Source organism: Stenella coeruleoalba (assembly GCF_951394435.1).
Source record: "Stenella coeruleoalba genome assembly, chromosome: 16".
In the NCBI taxonomy this organism is placed as follows: Eukaryota; Metazoa; Chordata; class Mammalia; order Artiodactyla; family Delphinidae; genus Stenella; species Stenella coeruleoalba.
The window spans coordinates 68,882,585-68,902,959 of record NC_137162.1 but is presented as its reverse complement, the minus strand read 5'-3'; the positions used below and the strand labels follow the sequence as shown (position 1 = coordinate 68,902,959).

The window sequence follows — 20,375 nt, the reverse complement described above, 5'->3', positions numbered from 1 at the left end:
ATCATACTCCCTTACCTTCTTCCACTATGAAGTTCTCTTTTAAAAAAATAGTTTTATTAACTATTATTTATTTCTTTTTCAGTCTTTTTTTTAGGGGGCTGCACCGTGCAACATGTGGGATCTTAGTTCCCTGACGAGGGATCAGACTCGTGCCCCCTGCAGTCGGAAGCACAGAGCCCTAACCACTGGTACAACAGGGAATTCTCTCTACTGTGAAGCTTTCATCCATTTGGTTCCTTACAATTATTTTAAGAGTATAGCACAAAGACGGGGAAAAGCTTAGTTTAGTAACTTTTTTCCAAAAGCCAAACCATTTGAATGTGTGGACATCATAAACATTCATTCATTCATTCAGCCGCATGGGGTCTTAGTTGTGGCACTTGGGATCTTCGTTGCAGCATCTCTTAGTTGCGGCATGCGGGATCCAGTTCCCTGGCCAGGTATTGAATCTGGGCCCCCTGCATTGGGAGTGTGGAGTCTTAACCACTGGACCACCAGGAAAGTCCCCATAAACATTTCTTTTTGCTGCTCTTTTTTTAAGGTAGGTACACAGATAAATAACCTTTATATTGCTAACCTTCTAACCCTTGACAAATCACTTTCAAGGGACCCTCTAACGAACCAGTGAAATGTTCTGCTTTAAAAAGCATAGTTTATAACATTTTAAATTAAAAGACTGTTAGGTAGTTCTGGGATAAAATAGTAGTTACAGGGCCATAGCTCCCTTGCCTCACACTGAGACAAAGACAAACCTTAAGTCCATTCAGAAAGAAGATGAAGTATAATAAGAAAAACAGCAATTATGGTCCATTAAAAGAAATCCCTATAATTACAAAATTCAGAAAATATTTGAGAAAAGGGTTTGAACCAATTTCAGATTAATGTGTCACTTTTTTAACAAGTATACAGTTACTCAATTTCAGTCTATTCAAATAAGTATCACAGATATGAGAGAGCAGAATTACTGTCTAGGTCAACAGCCAAAAATACCAATACAATAAAAATTCTGCCTTCTTTACGTGTTTCTATGACAGGTTTTATATTCTATAATTCCAATCACTACTTTTCATCAAGGGTAACATCTGACTCATTAACAAGTTCTTTACTCTAAGGGGATGAAGGAGTACTACCAACTGAGAAGAAGCTGCCATTCAAATTCCTCAAGAGAAAGGAGCTTTTGATTTTCAACAGCAAAAAATTCCATCCTCCTAAGTAAAAATTACTCAATCATCTTATACTGCTGAATGCCCATGAAGTTACATTAAAATTTAAGTCTCTGCTCAAGGTGAAGAGATAAAACTGTCTGTAACCTAAATTATACCTTCTGAAGAAATTCCCTTATCTTGTCAACATCTTTCCCAGCATAAATATGCCACAGAGCACCAGGTATTTCACTTGAGTCCTTCAATCGTTTTCTTAAAATGTCATCTAAATCTTCTTCTTCAAATTTCTTAAGTATTCCTGAAACACAGAATATATTCAAACTGGTCAGTAAAGACTCCACCAGAAAGCCACATCTCCTACAATTGATCTATCATAGTAGCATAATGCCTGACTAGACTGGGACTCTTAAAGAGAAGATAAACCCAGTTCTACATGAAAACTGTTACAACTATAAGAGCAGAGAACAATGAGCCGGGGTAACTGGGAACAGAATCAACAGTAACTTTCCCAGTTCATTTGTTTTCTGTAAACCAAAGGATGGGAGATGAAAACGCAAGGACTTTTAACTCAAACATAACCAAGTTTCATCCTGTCCCAAGGGTGTGGTCATAACAATGTTTCGTACTCACAGCATTTCATAAAAAGGACTATCGTGACCCCTATATGGTAGGCAAGGATCATAACCTCTACTTTACAGCTCAGCAAAATGGTTCAGTGAGGAGAAGGGATTTATTCATTGCCATGACTAATGAGTGGCAGAGCAAAATGTCTTCCGACTAATTTCTGGGAGATCTCATTTACTATTATTGGTTAATCTGTAATCAAATGCAAAAGCTTCGGGTGCTATGACTGAGGCGGCATCAGGCCATTCTTCTGAACTATTGACAAATTAAAAACTGCACATATATATGCACAGAAGAAATGTTAACTGTAGTTACCTCTGAGTGAAGGGCAGGAATGTCGTTTTCAAATGCCTGATTTTACTACAATGAACATTTTAGTATTTTATTTTTAATACAGCAGGTTCTTATTAGTTATCCATTTTATACATATTAGTGTATAGATGTCCATCCCAATCTGCCAATTCATCCCACCCCCACCCCACAATGAACATTTTAAAGAAATGTTTTAAGAGAAAAGGAAATCTATTGCCTAATACAAAGAACATAGCAAATGTTCCCTCATTTGTGACAGTTATATCTTTTTTATCTTTAAAGTGAGCTGCAAAGATTTCTTGAAGTTATACATTAGGTGTTTACAATATGCCAAGCACTGTCCTAGAATCTTGGGGATTAGAGTTAAGAAAGACCCAGTTAAGACTTCACAGAATAAAAGATGATATTAATAAGTGTAGGCAAATAAACAAGAATATCACATAGTGGTTAAGCACAATCATACGAGTACAAAAGGGTACACAAAGACTGGGTCAGTCCTCGAATGTTATCTTTTAATGAAAAAGATAAAAAGAAAATTGTTACTGCTCTGTGAATTCTAAAAAGGCTGCTAGAAAGAATACATCAGATATTTCCTAATTTGTGACAGTGAAATCACAAGGAAGAAAATGGTTGCTGGAGCAGGGAAAGTTTATTCTTTAAATGAAGACCTCTAGGGGGAGGTGACAATCTGAGCTACATTTTGAGGGATGAATACAGGAATTTGCTAGGGAGACAGGAGGTAGGAGAGCCACTGTATGCAGAGGAAAAAGCATGTGCTTTATGTAGGTCGGTTTTCTTGATGTGTTTTAAGCATTATTATAACACTAAAACATTCCTTTTTTTGTGACCATCTAAAAAATTGGCAAAAACTTTAAAGAAAGACAGTCCAAGAATTAAAGTCCAAGAATTAAAATTAAAAGCTGATGACTTTTTCTCAAAAGATCAAACATTATGCTATGAATGAGGGATGGGAGGTGAGCAGGGGGAGGGAGATGAGCAGAACAAAGATGAATAAGGAAGTTCTAGCATTTAAGGAGATGAAAGAAAAGTAGGGGAGAAAAGCAGATGTAACCTCTGTATTGTAGACTAAGTGCTATAATATCTAATACAATGTAAATGCTAGGTAAATAATTGTAAATACAATGTGAGTGCTATGTAAACAGTTGCTGGCTACAGCAAACTCCTTTTGCTTTTTGAAAGCCAGCACATAGCAAATTCAAGTTTTGCTTTTTGAAACTTACTGGAGTATTTTCTTTTTGCTGTGTTTTTTCTGTCCTTGACTGGTTGACCCCACAGGTGCAGAACCCGCAGATACGAAGGGGCAACTGTAACTGTGTGGCACCATAGGCTTTGAAAGGAGAAGTAATCTGATATCAAAGGTCGCACACATTTCTGTCCTAGAGCTGAGACTACAACTCAAGTGTGCCTGACTCTCAAATCCTTGGGAGTAGGGGAGACAAGAGTTTTTATCAATTACAATCAATAGAGTCAGTTAAAGAAGCTGAGAAACTATGAGTTTCTACAGTTTTGGAGGAATTTAGGTTGTGTATTATAGAAGCTGTCAAATAGACACAAAAACTGAGTGAATATTATAATAAACCCCCATGTCCTGAGCACCTAGCCACTAAGCTGCAGATATATTCTGGGCTCCAGATAGAATTGTTCAGCTAACTGGTCGGAAATCATGTATAGAATTTCACAGGAAGTGCACGTAAACCAGAAAAGGGAGAGGATAAAGTCTATAACTCTAGAAAAGTCTGAAACTCCACCATATGAAGAATGAGAGGAGTAGTGTTACTGAAGCCAAGGAAACTATTTGAAGAAGAGGTGTCGTTTACTACAGAGGGTACAAATAATAAGAGGACCACAAAGAAACCATTGTATTGAAATATGACTATCAGTGAAAGCCACAGCAATAGCAACAGTACAGATAATCTCAGTGGGGCGGCAGGCAGGGGCCAACCTGCATTGAGCTGAAATATGAAAGGGAGGTGATAGACACAGCAAATAATGTTATGAGGGCAGGAGCAATAGGATGGTGGCAAGGAAGACAAGGTCTGAAGGCGGCTTTTAAAGGAAGGAGGAAAAGTCTGAAGTTTGCTCCTACTCTGAGAAAAGAAGCCAGTGGAGAAAGAAAGTTGAAGGACCTATGTCTATAAAGAAGGGAATGATAGATGGAACAAGGTTTTAGAAAGAAACCTAGAGGACAGACTCTAAAACCTATGCACTGGATTGAACAGTTATTTCTACTTGGGAGAAAAGGCCCCTTCTCTCTGGTACTAGAGGGGAAAAAAGAATGCTTTAGACACAAACATGCCTTAATCATCTTCAGAGCTCAAGGACCTAATTTCTGTTCTTCACTAAATGTTTATAAGTGAGCTTACCAGTTTATTTTCATAAACCCAATATTTAATAATAGGAAATGAGCAAATTAAAAAAATTCACTTTTAAAATTAAAATTCCTTTTGTGTTAAAAAAAAAAAACCAGGTAAATTAATCACAGCTCCAAATAAATATTAAAATATCCCAATATCCACTGCAATTTTTTGGAGAATCTTTGATGTTAACTCAGAGGCTGACATTCTGGATAATATTATTGTGTGTGGTTATTCAACTGTTATTCCAAAGACCACTATTCTTTAAGTTTCTTTACCTGCTTTTGAGAGAATGCCATTTCCTTTCGCTATGCCAACATATACTAAAATATTTACAACGTCAGAAACTTCAACATGTAGATTTGTTGTTCCTATATCATGATCTTTAGCAGCAGCTACACCTGTGTATAAAATGAAGTTTTATTTAGCATAACACTTTATATATCCTAGATATTCCTTCCAAAATCAGCTCTATGAGGAAAATCTGTTAATTGTAATTTGAGTTTTAGTCTCCTTATTCCAAAACCTGCTCACAAAATATCACAATCCATGAAATGTACCATAAAAATCAAATTAATAGAAAATGTAACTATATTTTATAAGGAATGAGCAGGTACTTAACTATATATTGGCTATTAATACCTAATATACACTGCTTGACTCAGAAAAAGATTTCAATGGATTATTAAAGGAACGGATTTAGCAGAATCTAAAAATGATTAGATAATTTATCTTTGGAAGGAAGTTAAACTTCCATATACTCCAAGTTGATAGAAATGCAAATATATACTTACCATAAGCACTGCACAACCTGGGTCCTAGATCAGGGCGTACAAAAAATCCTGGCAAATGAGAGGCCAAATTGAATTTTCCTTCTGGATTACAATATTCTGGCAATGGCAGGCTTTTTAAAAGGTCTTCATATCTGAAGAATAACATTGACTTCTTTTGAATAAAGGTTTACATTCTTAAGTACTTTCAAATATATAAATGTTCAAGTTGCTAAACTTTCCTTAAGGTCTTTAACAGTTAACACTTTCCTTGACTTCAAAGTTTAAATGAATGCATAATACATGGATAAGCAAAGAATAGAAGTGATACTGACTAAAACCGCAATTCTCTTTCCTTGAACACAGCAAATTGAAAGCACCAAAGAGAAGAGAGGTCCCAAATGGGGCCTCCTCTGACAGCATCCTCTTCTTTACTGCCCTAACGAAGACTTCCCCCTGCTCAGACTACAGAGATTCAGTTCTTTCTTTTTTTATTACTTATTTTTAATTGAGGAGGATACTGCCTAAAGCTCACATTTGTAGATCATTATCCCACTTCTGGGGATAATCTCAGCTCAACCTCAAAGCCAAGAGTCAAAATAACAAGTATAAACAGACATACATACCTTGCTGGCATCATAGTCTTGAAGTCTTCTCCTGAAGGGCAATCTTTCAGTTTTAAAACAACTGTTTCTCCACCTTTCGTTTTTTGCCGTTCTGTAAGAATGCAATTGATTATTAAAAGATAATCTCTGTCTTTTTATTAATGTTTAGAGGAAGGAAGAAATGTGAAATGAATGAATACCTCTATTATTGTACAGTAGGTAAAGAATGCTTGCTTATGGACTTTTCTTATGTATTCATGTAGTATTAAGATGTTTGTTCCTTATGAACACAGATATCTGTAATATCACCATAAAATTCTTTAAAAAAAGCCTCTTTACAATTGTTATTAAAATTACAGTCTCACATTTTTACTTTTACTTTTTCAAAATGTTTTACACAAAGTATGTTATTCAAGTTTCAAATGTTGTGGGGGTTGCCAAAAATATTCCCCAAGAATATTAATATATTGAATATGACATATGGAAACAGTATAAATGACTTTTTTTTTTTTTTTTGGCTGCACCGTGTGGCTTGCTTGTGAGATCTTAGTTCCCTGACCAGGGAATGAACCCGGGCCTCGGCAGTGAAAGTGCTGAGTCCTAACCACTGGACCACCAGGGAATTCCTAAATGACTTCTTTATGGTTACAGAAAATGAGGGGTAGAGCCAGGAATAGGACCCAGTCTCCTACTTCCAAGTACTTGTTCCTTTTTACTGGACAACAAAGTAATACAGACATTTTAAAGATTAAACAATTTATCATTTGGGGGGGAAATGTTTAAGAAAACAGTAAAACAAAGAAACAAAAAACAACATACTTGAAACTTCTTCAAAACCGTCCCAGAATTCCTTAACACTGGCATTTGAAATAATGCTGTCTTTGCAGTTCAGGAGATCAGCCTGGTGGTCTCCAAAATCAAGACTAATTGAGTCCGCCTTCCACAAGCTAATGTTCATTTTCTTATGCACACCAGAAACCACTGCAGGCTTATAAATAAACAGACAGATAAAGAAAAGTTAAAAGGTATATGCACACTTCCAAAATTTGATTTTACACACACACACAACAGACGGTTAACATGTTGAATTTTAGAACTAATGACAAATTGTGAGAATAAAAGAGGCTTTCAAAAATAGTCCCTGACCTGGAAAGATGTTCACAATATATTTTCAAAGAGAAAAGCTGATAAGAGAATGCCATGTACATGGCAGAGTACACTGCCATTTTGAAAACAAAAAATATGTAGTGGTTTTCAGGAAAGAGTCTGAAAGGCTATACTAAAAAATTTCTAGGCAATATAAATATGTTTTATTTACAGACTCCTTTTTATAGACAAAACATAACCTTATATATTTGTATATATGCAATATATGTAAATAAGATTTTTAAATAAAATACAGAATCCTTGGGATTAAAACATAATTTATATACATTCCGATTTTATATCACCTAAAACACATTCTTTACCTCTACAAGGATCATGACAAAAATATTAAACAACCAAGTGCAACAACAATAAATTTCAAGTCGAATGACCAAACTCCCTGAAAGTGAATCTCTCCTTTGAAATCACATGAATTCAAATTCCCTCACGGCTCTCTAACCCAAAAACCAACAATTGAAGATTTGTGGTTTTAAAACTCCAATGCCGATGTAAAAAAAGACCTCTAAAGGCAATCTGATGCATTATTCTTAGGTTTCTTTTTTTTTAAATTCCTTTATTATAAATGAAAGGTAAAAGAGAACACAGAAAGTTATGACGTAAGAGTCTCTTGTAAAAGATGTTATTTTTAAGTACTCTTAAAACTCACAAGATAATAAAATTTGAGGAATGATAAGTGCAGAATAACCTCAAGCTAGGGTTATCACAAAAAGGTATCTCAAAAGAAAAGGAATAAACAACAGCAAAAACCACCTTAAAGAAGTTTGGTTAACCACTTGGGTAACTGCAACATTAAACTTCCTTTCAATGGGCTAATAATATATCCAACTATTAAAACAGTTTCAGCTATTAGATAATTAACTACTGCTGACAATTCACATATTAACTCCTAGCCCTTATTATGCCTATCCAGGAATACTCCCATCCAGCCCTGTGCCACTCCTTATTTTGGTAACCAGCAGCTTGGGAAAAATAAAAGTTAAAAAAAATTATAGAGGCACGTTAATTAATAAATCAGAATATTCTAAAGCAGAATTCTTAGGCTACTATCATCATTATCTTCCTGAAATACTGAAAGCCTTGCTAATTTGGCTCCTTGCCTCTGGTCTTATTCCCCTCCAATTCAACTTCCAATCTGCTTTGCTGTCAGTTATTTTAAAATGTCGATCTGTACAACACAGGGAATACAGCCAATATTTTATAGTAACTATAAATAGGGTATAACCTTTAAAAAATGTGGATCACTATATTGTACATCTGTAAATTACATAATATTGTACATCAAATATACTTCAATTTAAAAAGTCAATCTGAGTTCTTTGATTCTTCAATTAAAACTGTCATCTACAGGAACAAGTTCAAACTCTTCAGCAAGATATAAAGGCCCCTCATAATCATAACTGTAACCACCTCATTTCCCCATCATTACCCCACAGAACTCTTACTTATGTCAGATAAACAAAGCTACTGAACAGTTCCCCAAACACCTGATCCTTTTTATTTCCAACCTCTTGTCCATCTATAAAACCTTCACTTAACCCCTAAGACATCAATTCATACTAGCCCTTTTGAATTAGTACTCTAGCTTATTCATTCACTCTTTTCGGTTTCCACAGTACCTTAAAGTTCTGAGAACATGTGATGTATTTATAAGACTGTTTAAGCCTATACAAATTTAAGTCGTCTGAATTGTGACGCAGCAATGGCATCAGGGCTTCAAGGGAGAGCCAACCAAAAAAATATATGCTAAATACCGTGTATATGCAATTGCATGGACGTGTATTTTTCCTAGGGTGAGGAACCAAGCTGTCATTGGATTTTACAAAGGACTAGAGACCTAAAAAGATTAAGAACCATTGTACTAAAATGGTTCTTACTCATTTTTACATGATGTACTCATTTTTATATCCTTAATGGCCAGCACAAACACTAGATTTTATTAGGTGCTCAATAACTCTCTGTTGAATAAAAAAAGGGAAGTAAAATAGCAATGATGTTTTCCAGAATGCAAGAAAAAAACAAGATAATATTAAGTCATGCAAAATCCTAATTTGTGCATTAATGTAAATTACCATCTGAAGTATGTATCAAACATTATTGTATCAAAACTGGTCAAACAGAAAATCATTTTTATTTGAGCCAAGTTAAATAATGGAGTTTGTCGTTCAAGATTTTATGAACTAACTTATAAATAAATGTTCTATAGGTAAATATTAAAGGCAAAAGCATCTACACTTCTCATCAGTTCAAGAAAACTGCTTTTACTATTAACACTGTGATAGCAGAAATGAATCTGTTAACTAAAATACAAATGTAAAAAAAGGAAGGTGATACCAAACTTTGTGAATATATGGCTTTATTAAAAGTCTGCTAACAAATTGAAATTATAACATCAAATAATCAATGTTTCCCTGTTAATTCATATAAATCTGGCCAAAAAAATAAGGATTCAGAAACAATCATTCTGGTAACTTTTTTGGTGTTTTTGATATCTTCCAACTCAAATGTGTCAAGTATTATCTTTCCCCTTTCTAATCCTAAGGAGAAAACCATTTTTCCTATTCAACCAGCTTTAGTTCCACTCAGAGCATACTAAATCAGCTTAAAATACTCACTTGTCCATGTTTCCAACACTCTTTGAAAAGCTTCCAATTATTAATATTTTTATAATCCTTAAGCCACAGAATATGCTTTTCACAGATCCAAGAATGTGGTATATCACTGTACAATTTATTGTTTTCATCCATGGCAGGTTTTCTGTTTTCTTTAGGTTCTTCTTTGAGCTCTGGTTTTACATTTATCTTAGAGGCTTTATTTGGTGGAATTTTGTTTTCAACAACTGAAGCAATTATATCATCAAGAATGTTTGGCATAGTCCTTCCACTTTTACCACTCTAATAAGGAAAAAAAATTATACTTTCAGGGGAAATGATTACATTTGGAAACTTTTGTTTTTATTTACTATTACATAGCAAGCAACCAACACAAACAATATATCTGGCTTCAAGAATCATGTCATTGTGGCTTCCCTGGTGGCGCAGTGGTTGGGAGTCTGCCTGCCGGTGCAGGGGACAGGGTTCGTGCCCCGGTCCGGGAGAATCCCACGTGCCGCGGAGCGGCTGGGCCCGTGAGCCATGGCTGCTGAGCCTGCGCGTCTGGAGCCTGTGCTCCGCAACGGGAGAGGCCACAGCGGTGAGAGGCAAAAAAAGAATCATGTCAATAGATATGGATCTCTAGTCCCTACACTATTCCTGACAGTGGGAAGCAGAAGTAGGGTGGTCTCCATGTGAGAAACCGCCGGATCTGCAGAAACTAGAAGTGTGGTCTTCCTTTTTATATCGTTTTAGGATTGGGGCAGAGGGAACAAATAGGTATACTCTCCCGAATACTTTTAAAAGCCACTAAAAATTTGTGTCTACCTATGCAATTTTTGTTTTTATTTTTTTTTAATTTTTTTGGTGAATAATTAAAGCAAAAATTGATGTCTAAATATTTTAAGTAACAAAACATTCACATCCACGTCATTCCCTGCCCGCCCCCCCCTCCCCCAACTAGATACCAAATTCTGAAGGAGTATGTTAGGACTCTTTTGGAATCAAAATGCCCCTCTGCAACCCTTTTCACCTGGGAAAAGAACAAAATCTCTGGCTTTTAAGTTATGAGAATTATAATGCAAATAGGAACATGCTTAGTAATTTGGTATATTTGATTTCATGTGCATCTATTTATTGTGTAGTTCACAGCCAAGACCCCAAATCTAAATTTAAGGCCCATATGAAATCCAAAAATCTGGCATCTCACTCACGGGGGTTCCCATTGAATAAACTGGTGCAAAGGCAATGCCAGCATCTGTAGAACCCACACGTAGCTTGCCAGCTGTTGTGGTCAGCAAATCTCGTAATGTTGAGCCTTGTTCATTATTCTGGGACACAGGAGGTGATGTTCTGCTATTGGGAGAATCAGGGTTGTCTTGTTCTCTCTCTTCTTTAATTTGCTTTTCAAGGGCAAATTCTTTGTTTTCTGAAATAAAACATTTTACAAAATTCACATAAAATTAAACATGCTGCTAAAGTACAGACAAAGCTGGCATCCTACATTTTACAGTGAGAGATGAAAACTGTAGCACTAGTCATTTATTCACCTGAACACAGACCAGAGGATGGGTTAGATCCTTCAGGAGTCAAATAGTTTGAATATGAAAAGGCCTTCGTCAGTGTTTTAGACATGTAGGTGAGTTTGTACCTGTCACAAAGGAAAAATGCTATAGCTAAGACGGGGAGAAAGTGTAAAGTTACAAATCTATCGCCCTGGTGCCTTTATTGATACGCTCATCTACAGATGATTCTGTAACTAACTTTGATAAGATCACAGGAAGTCGAGTTCCTAGTAAGAAAAGACAAATGTTAAAACCTAAGCCACAATGAGAGCAAAAGACAAAAGTAAACTGTTCTAAGTGAACAGTAGTACGTTAATGTATAATACTACACTGTTGATTACAATTCTCTATTAGATAATAAACTAGGTTTACCTTTTTTTTCCTCTCTGGCCTTTTGCTCTGCAAGATCTGCTAACCAGTGCAGTGGCGACTGGGATTCTGGAGGAGTTAACTTGCTGTCTGTGCTTACATCACTCTCTGGGCTGCTGTTGCCATTACCCTCTGGCTTCTGAGGGGTATTTTGCTGCTGAGACTCAGGCATGCACAGAGAAATTTTATTACTGTGATTAAGAACATTCTGTAAAACCTACAAAGGTAGAACAGTTGAATTTTTAAAATACTATTTCTTCAATTATTCAGAGTTAAAAAATAGAGGTTACATTTATACAGTAACACAGGAAACATAATTTATAAAACACAAGTCCTAAATTGGATTTCAAATATCAAAGCTGATTAACCATGAATTTTATTTGAATAGAGATTTTTACTCACTTGAGACACACCATTCATAGCAGAAAAATTTCCAACTTGTATATTCTGTTTGTTAGTACAATGACAATGGGATTTAATACCATATTTTTCTCTAAGAGTGTGCATCGCATCTAGAAGATCTGTCAAAACTACAAAATATAATGGTTAATAAAAAGATCATCACTAGTTGTTAAGATTATAAAAATTTTTTCTTTTTCTTGTGGAGGTTTTCTGTGCCTTTTCAACTTTTCTTCCATTTTTTCCTTCATCCCTTCCATCTATTTCAGGTTTGATCAATCAACCAAATTCATGTTCTCTATTCTTTTCTTTTACCTCTATAATTAAAAATCATTATGCTCAAAAAAACAAAAAAAAAAAAGTAGAATAACCTGTAATAAATACATCTAATATGCTTTTTCATTACACTCTGGTCTCCCCGCCCCACGACCCCCCTTTCTCTGGCTGCGTGGTGTGGCTTGTGGGATCTTAGTTCCCCGTCTAGAGGTCAAACCTGTGCCCCCTGCAGTGGAAGCGTGGAGTCCTAACCACTGGACTGCCAGAGAATTCCCAGTTTTCCCCTTCTAAAATGGTTCCTCTAAGGCTTTCTTCATCACTGGGTCTGGGCTTATCCTGCTAACTTTATTACACAGAGGATTCTAAGAACAGAGCAATAACAATTCAAGATTACATAAACCTTACCACTTCTTTCTACTACTATTGACATACTTCTAAGTAATCTGGAACAACAAAGACCTGTTACAATACTAAGTCAATAATGTATATTTAGGGCTTCCCTGGTGGCTCAGTGGATAAGAATCCGCCCGCCAGTGCAGGGGACACGGATTCGAGCCCTGGCCTGGGAAGATCCCACATGTCGCGGAACAACTAAGCCCAAGTGCCACAACTACTGAGCCTGCGCTCTAGAGCCCGTGAGCCACAAACTACTGAGCCCGAGTGCCACAAGTACTGAAGCCTGCGTGCCTAGAGCCCGTGCTGTGCAACAAGAGAAGCCACTGCAATGAGAAGCCTGTGCACTGTAACCCGGAGTAGCCCCCACTCGCCACAACTAGAGAAAGCCTGCACACAGCAACGAAGACCCAATGCAGCCAAAAAATAATGTATATTTATACTTACCAGAACCAGGTATAATTTGAGTTGGCATTAAATGTTTGTGATCATGAGGCTGTCCCTTCACACACTTCATCCAAGCATACAGTTCTTTATCTGTAAGACAGTAACATACGTACTTTTATATTAGTCATGGTTTTAGAATTATAAAATTGATGGCTTACATATAAAGAGTTTAGCAATTATGTAAAATGTCAATGGTAGGTTTCATATGTTTGCTTCTTAAAAAAAAAAAAACAGTTCCACTCTTCTGAGAATTTTATAAAAACATGATACAAAACAGATACAATGTTACTAGCCTTTTCTAAAATGACCATTCTTTAGTCTCATTAATGTATTAGTCACCTCAATCTTCCCTGTAGCTAATTTTTTACTCTTAACTATTTGTGCCAAACAGGGCTTTTGCCTGATCTTAGCACATTAGACTCATAAGTTTGGCTACTGCCAACTCATTTTTTTCTAATGGGTCAAAGACACGAACTGTCACAAGACATGTGAAAAGCCTCAACTTGATAAGACAGTATTTAATTGCTATTACTGCAATAAGGCTCCATACCTGGAAGAGTCGATGTATTAAGGCATAGCATGAGGCATATCATACAAAGGAAAAATATTCAATACCTTGATCTCAAAGGACATCTTCTTCTATAAATTTAATGATATAGATAACTACTTATCTATGACGTGGCTGTAAGAGCTTCAGTAAGTATCAAAAAGGTCATTAAATTCAGCATAAAAAAATCTAGAACTATTTCATGAAAAGTTTCAGAGGAAATAAAATTCAAATCTAGCCTAAAACTGGTTTTCTTTAAAAGCGTTCTGACTTTCCCTACAAAACCTACATAGTAACTTGTAAATGTTCTCTAACTAGTTATATTTTAGACACTAGGTTTAGTTACCACTATATAAAGCTATAACCTAGTCAATGTGAGCTTATTACAATATTTATCAGTGAAATAAGAATATATATATATATATATAAAAAACATAGAATACAACTCAAGGCATATAGGTTATACTTAAAAAAACAATATGGTGACTGACAGGCTATACTTTAAAAATTAACAGTACTATGATAACTGACAGCAACACAACTATTAGGTTTACTATGCATACCCTATCTTGTTTAAAAAAGAAGTCATGCTTATATATGCATACAATATAACAAAATATAATACATTAAAATTAATTTCTTTTTAATTTAGCAAAGGGAAAATGAAAGTAACATAGAACCAGTAAAAAGGAATGAAGTTTTATAACACTGCAGCTAGTTCTTCTACCAACCAAAAATATCCAAATAGATTTTTAGGGTTTTGAAGATATTTAACTGCCTAAAATGCATTCCTTATTATGGTTTTACATTTTACTCATGTATCTTTTGCATATCACAGAAACAACTAGCTGTAGATGCTCTCCCGCTTGCTCAAGTCTCTTTGGTAAACGCTGGGTGTACAAGAAAAAGGGTTAGAAAGGGCCAAGTTTTAGTAATCCTATCAGTGGAAAAGATACTGATGGCTAAATCATGGTTCATCTATCTGACATACTACTTTGAAAAAGAGCTGCCTGGAATGAAAATGACATTCACTGTTTTTAGATACTGAATAAATAGCCTATCGCTAAACATGATTTTACTTCTAATACTTCCACAGTTTGAATCCTCTCATTAAGACTTTACCCCCCAAACCTTCAGGTTACCAGTATTTACGTAAGCTATTTCCTTAACTGCCTTGGATGAACTTCTTCTAAAACACTTGTACCATGACAAAAGGTACAGTTAGGTACTTTATTTTTAAACTATTATCTTCCAAATGTATTAACATGAAGAACACTGTTTTGTGCCATTTTACTTCTCTAGAAATTAGAAATAATCATTTCAAAGGATGTTTTCATATATAATAAAGACTTCTTCATTTTCTAACTAGTGGATAAATGGTGCTAGCAGTAGCATATTCTTGAACATTTGGATTTAAACTTTATGGACCAATTTTTAGAAAAATCAATTCACCCTAGTTAAGTATGCAATTGTGACTTATGTGCTTGACTGTATAATTAACAGCTTCTGGGGCTTCCCTGGTGGCGGAGTGGTTGAGAATCTGCCTGCTAATGCAGGGGACACGGGTTCGAGCCCTGGTCTGGGAGGATTCCACATGCCGCGGAGCAACTAGGCCCGTGAGCCACAACTACTGAGCCTGCGCTCCGCAACAAGAGAGGCCGCGATAGGGAAGGGCCCATGCACCGCGATGAAGAGTGGCCCCCGCTTGCCACAACTAGAGAAAGCCCTCGCACAGAAACGAAGACCCAACACAGCCAAAATAAATAAATTAACAGGTTCTATAAGACACTTCAGGCTGTGACACAGTGGAATCTGAAAGCTGCAAAGCCTAACCTAAATTTGGGCCTCATTAATCTGATTGAGATGAGAGAGTGGATCTACTAATCAGGCTAAAAAGATGTAGATGCAGTTTTATTGTAGAAAATCTGGCTATTTTAATAAACTGTGGTTAACTCCTCCTTTTTTAAACATAAGCTTCATAAAACTTCCTTAATGTAATATATTCATCATTAAGGAAGGTAGGGAAAAAAACTCACCTAATTCATCTAATTTTCCAGATGAGTGGTCCTAAAAAAAAAATTTCAATTTATATGAAGTTACAACTAACCTCTAGAACTCTTCCTTTCCTTTGCCTTGTAACAATCTAAGCAGACCACAAATCCACATTTTTGACAAACCCAATGAATGTTAAACAATGTTGCTTCACACGCATCACACATCTCCCGGACTCCTCTCACTGCTCTTTTCCAGGCAATTTTGGCTGAAACACAGGGAAATAAAAAGTTAAAGGCAAACATGCTCTCTTCCATACAATTTTCACTGAAATGCACAAAAACAAAAATTTAAAGGCGAACCAAAAACTTTGAAGGATTTATTAATTAACAATTAATAGCAGATTTCTTGATGTAACTAGTAATTCTCTTCAGAAGACTTACATCTAATGGAGGGTTTCTCAATCCTGGCGCCCTTGATATTTGGATGAATAATTCTCTTTTGTGGGTGGCTACCCTGCGCAGTGGCATCTGGGGCTCCACCTATAGATGCTAAGTCTCTATACCCCCAACACCTTTCAGTTATGCAACCAAAAATGTCTTGAGTCATTGCAAAATGTCCCCTGGGGGACAAACTACTGACTTAAGGGATGGGAAGGAAAAGAAGCTAACATTTTGAGCACCTAGTATGTTAGGTGCTTTACTTAGTAAATATAACATAACTACTTTAAAAACAAACCTACGAGGTAGTTATCATTCCCATTTCATACAGTTAAACAAGGAATAAAGTTGAGATACAAATGTAAGTCTATCTAACTCCAAAGACTGTGATGAATCACACGAGATAAAAAGCTTAAATAATTGGGATGGATTATGTCTTTATATGGCAAATGCTGAAGTTTCCCAATTTCACATCCAAAGTGTCTATCGTGCTCAGTTATGTCATAATGGCAGAAATACCAAAATGCTATTGTAATTTCACAAATTGCTAATCCAATTCAACCTCAGTTGGAAAATATGTTACCTTAATTACATATAGGTACATTTGCACATAAAAGTGTCATTATCAAAATTAAAAGTAAACAAACCTAGGTAAGATTAAGGACTTCTCCCACAGATAAAACATATTCCAAAGAGAAATTCTTAAAATGTGAATAGTTGCATGTTCTAAGTATTTAACTTCCTTACCATCCTTTTTCACCCAGGACAAAGCTGTTTTTTCAGATGTTACTAACTGACAGAACTTATCACCTATTATATCCAAGATGTATTTTGAAGTTTCTATGTCTACTTCATCATCTTCATAATTTTCATGTGTCCATAGACTCATAGCTTCATCATCATATTGGTCAGGAGAAGAGAAGCCATCTATTCTAACCACTCCATTTTTACTAAAAGACAATCTGAAACATTAAAACATAAAAGCATTAGATAACAAGACAGAAGTCCAGGTTTTAAAAGCTGTAAACGTATAATTAATTTATATTTTTATATTACATTATAAATATATAAATTTACAATTAAAAAACATGAAAATAGAGTGGTTGTTTATATATACAAACTTTATTAATAAAATTTAACCAACTTTTGACTCCCATAGTGCTACACAAATGGCAATGCAGTGGCACCAATTTTAGGTAAAATCTTATTTCTTGAAATAACCTATCACTTATACTTAACTATTTAACTCCAGTCAAATGGAAACTGTCCAAGTGTTTCATGAGGAAAAGAGTTAAAATGTTGGCCGAATGCTGCCTTGAGCAATGCAGTTATTTTATACATAATCTAAGCCAGCACCCTCTAAAGTTGAAAATACCATAAATCACCTTAAGACTCACTAAGATTTAAAAAAAAAAATGCTAAATTAAAAAATACATTTTCTTGGGCTTCCCTGGTGGCGCAGTGGTTAAGAATCTGCATGCCAATGCAGGAGACATCGGTTCAAGCCCTGGTCCAGGATGATCCCACATGCCGCGGAGCAATGAAGCCCGTGTGCCACAACTACTGAAGCCTGCGCGCCTAGAGCCTGTGCTCCGCGACAAGAGAAGCCACCGCAATGAGAAGCCTGCACACCGCAACGAAGAGTAGCCCCCGCTCGCCACAACTAGAGAAAGCCTGTGCGTAGCAATGAAGACCCAATGCAGCCAAAAATAAATAAAAAACAAAAAAAACCCATCTTCCTCACTAATTAAAATGACACTTCATTGACATGATTTGGAGGAACAAGATTGAAATTCTTAATAGTATATTAGGAACTCAATTACTGTGCTTACTTCCTTCTCTTACTTCTGATATCCAATTCATGTAACCACTCAATTCAGAGAAGTTTAAGGTAAATGGAAGGAAAAATTGCCATTCTCCTACAGGCTGACGGTTATTTCTCAACTGTCTTTGAACTTACTCTTTACTCTCAAAGAGGGGATATCAGAAGTACATTACAAATCAGCCTGTATTTTTCAAATGGACAATACCAACAACATTCCTTTTACCACTTCTTCCTATACCTTTATTACCTTTCCCTCTTTTTCTTAAAAAAAAAAATTTCTCCTTTCATGACAACCCATCATCTTATTTCAGCTTTGTATTATGTCTACCTTTCCTTCCTTAAAACTTTCCCAAAGATTTTCTCATCTCTTCAAACCTACTTTCCTTCTGATTCCTTTTCCACCTTTTCTGTACTTCCATGTGGACTACCTTCTATAGCTATTCTTTGAAGTTGTTTGTCCTTTGGGGATTGTTGGCTAGAAAAACCATGAAGTAAAGAAGAATGTTCTGTTTCTGCCAATACATATTTTTGGGGTCTTTACTGGGCCACCAGCATAGTACATTTATTTGTCACAGCAAAGTGCCTCGTAACTTCTTAGGAAGAAGATGATGATGATTAGAAAAATAATTGCAGGCAGCATCATAGGTGCATTCCATATACATGCTTGGTACTATGCTAAGAACTCTGTGTACTTTGTTCTCATTTCATCATCATGAAATCTCTGTGAGGTAGGTACCACTATCATTCATATTATGCAGATGAGACAGGCTTAGCTGTAGTCCTACTACAGTTAATAAAGTCACACAGGAACTAAGGACAGAGCTGGAACCAAAATCCAGGAATGACTGATTCTAGAATCTGAGAAATTAACTAGTTTCTACTGGCTGGGTTACCGGAGAAGCCCATAACAACTATTAAGTTGTTTTTATATTTACCACAAAACCTGTGAAATGTGACGTGCTACTAACAAATCCTTCTTGTCATTTTATAACTCATATTTTTATAGCTACATGTTTAACAGAAGTATAGGTATCTATACTCCAATAAAAATTAAAATAAAAACAAAATTTAAAAAAAAAAACAAAATGGGCTTCCCTGGTGGTGCAGTGATCAAGAATCCACCTGCCAATGCAGGGGACACGGGTTCGAGCCCTGGTCCGGGAAGATCCCACGTGCTGCAGAGCAACTAAGCCTGTGCGCCACAACTACTGAGCCTGTGCTCTAGAGCCCGCGAGCCATAACTACTTAAGCCCGCACACTTAGAGCCTGTGCTCTGCAACAAGAGAAGCCACCGCAATGAGAAGCCTGCGCACTGCAATGAAGATTAACCCCTGCTCACCACAACTAGAGAAGGCCGGCACGCAGCAACAAAGACCCAATGCAGCCAAAAATAAATAAATTAAAAAAAAAAAACAAAAAACCCTAAGTATGGGTATCTGTAATGCAACATACTGACTTTAGTTTAATGCCTAGATTGTTTACCCAGATTTATAGACTTTTACTGTGGCTAATGCACAGATATAAATGTGACATTGTTTTGTTTTACATAAATAAAAAAAAACTTAAACTGCTGTTTCCTATAATTTAGAAAAAATACTAACATTTTCTCATTAAGGAATAATAAATCTCTTAGAAGAGAAAGGTTGTATGAAAACAAGTAGCAGTGTGACTATGAATTTAGTCTAACAGTTAAACCTATTGTTAAATTTGGCACACAAAAAGTTTAGTCTTTTTATAATGCTTTTTATAATGCTTCAGAAACACAGAGGCTCAAAGCCTCATTCCCACCTCCAAAAAACCCTCAAAATGACAGTACAATTTCCAATATCCTATCACCATACTTTCCCCCAATTACCTATTTTCAACTTACCGTCTAAAGTAGTAAAATCTACAAAACACTGGTGAGTGAGTGAGTTCTTCTCCCTTCTTACTCCGAATAAGTCTACATTCTCGGCACTTTTGCAAATTAGGCCCTATCTCACAGCAGGAGTCATCCTGTAAAAAGGATTCCCCAGTTTGCTTCAGCTTCTTGACTTTACGCCAGTCTTTTAATACTGAACGAGGGATGCCAGCTGTAAAAGCAGTAGGAAGGTATTAGCAAGATTATAACTTTTTAGAAACGTAAACTCCTTGAGATAATATTCAAATCAATTAAAGATCACTGAGAATAAAGGCAAAAAAAACCCCAGTTCAAGTCAATTATACAACTGTGATCATATATTGAGATTGTAGAAAAGAGATTATATTATAGTTCAAGGTACTCATTAATAACTAAAAAGTCCATAGCAGCATTTCTATTTACTATTCTACTAACCAAATGAACTCTTAATGTCAGCATAATGGAAATGCAGATGTAAGTAAATTTTCCAGCTGACTGAAATCTTCACATACTCAATATTCATATTTGTACAGTAGCAAGCATGATAATCATTCATTTTCTTTGTAAATCTATAGATAAAAATGCAGCCCTTCTACACAGAAATTTGTTATATGTAGGAGGAGGCTCCTTTAAGATGCA

General features: G+C 35.8%; 2 protein-coding genes across 11 annotated transcripts in view; one reads left to right on the top strand and one right to left on the bottom strand.

Annotated features, from left to right (window-relative positions):
- NRBF2 (nuclear receptor binding factor 2) overlaps positions 1-5,860 on the top strand; it is a 74,189-nt gene extending 68,329 nt beyond the window's left edge. The window contains exons 8-9 of one of the 2 annotated variants that reach the window (XM_079900222.1): positions 83-541; positions 5,611-5,860. The gene's annotated coding sequence lies outside the window, so the exon portion shown is untranslated. Of the gene's footprint in view, positions 1-82; positions 1,223-5,610 lie in introns of those variants that run through there. The other variant, XM_079900221.1, reaches the window with a different exon arrangement.
- The window catches only part of JMJD1C (jumonji domain containing 1C), a 308,561-nt gene that overhangs the window by 9,712 nt on the left and 278,474 nt on the right, over positions 1-20,375 (bottom strand). For 8 of the 9 annotated variants that reach the window (XM_079900215.1, XM_079900218.1, XM_079900211.1 and 5 more), the window contains 13 exons: positions 19,728-19,929; positions 16,780-16,994; positions 15,708-15,860; positions 13,054-13,143; positions 11,941-12,068; positions 11,542-11,755; positions 10,819-11,033; positions 9,629-9,907; positions 6,669-6,837; positions 5,871-5,961; positions 5,269-5,399; positions 4,753-4,875; positions 1,322-1,461 (listed from right to left, as the gene is read on the bottom strand). In XM_079900215.1, coding sequence (XP_079756341.1) covers positions 1,322-1,461; positions 4,753-4,875; positions 5,269-5,399; positions 5,871-5,961; positions 6,669-6,837; positions 9,629-9,907; positions 10,819-11,033; positions 11,542-11,755; positions 11,941-12,068; positions 13,054-13,143; positions 15,708-15,860; positions 16,780-16,994; positions 19,728-19,929 — 2,150 coding nt within the window. The remainder of the gene's footprint in view (positions 1-1,321; positions 1,462-4,752; positions 4,876-5,268; positions 5,400-5,870; positions 5,962-6,668; positions 6,838-9,628; positions 9,908-10,818; positions 11,034-11,541; positions 11,756-11,940; positions 12,069-13,053; positions 13,144-15,707; positions 15,861-16,779; positions 16,995-19,727; positions 19,930-20,375) is intronic. The other variant, XM_079900212.1, reaches the window with a different exon arrangement.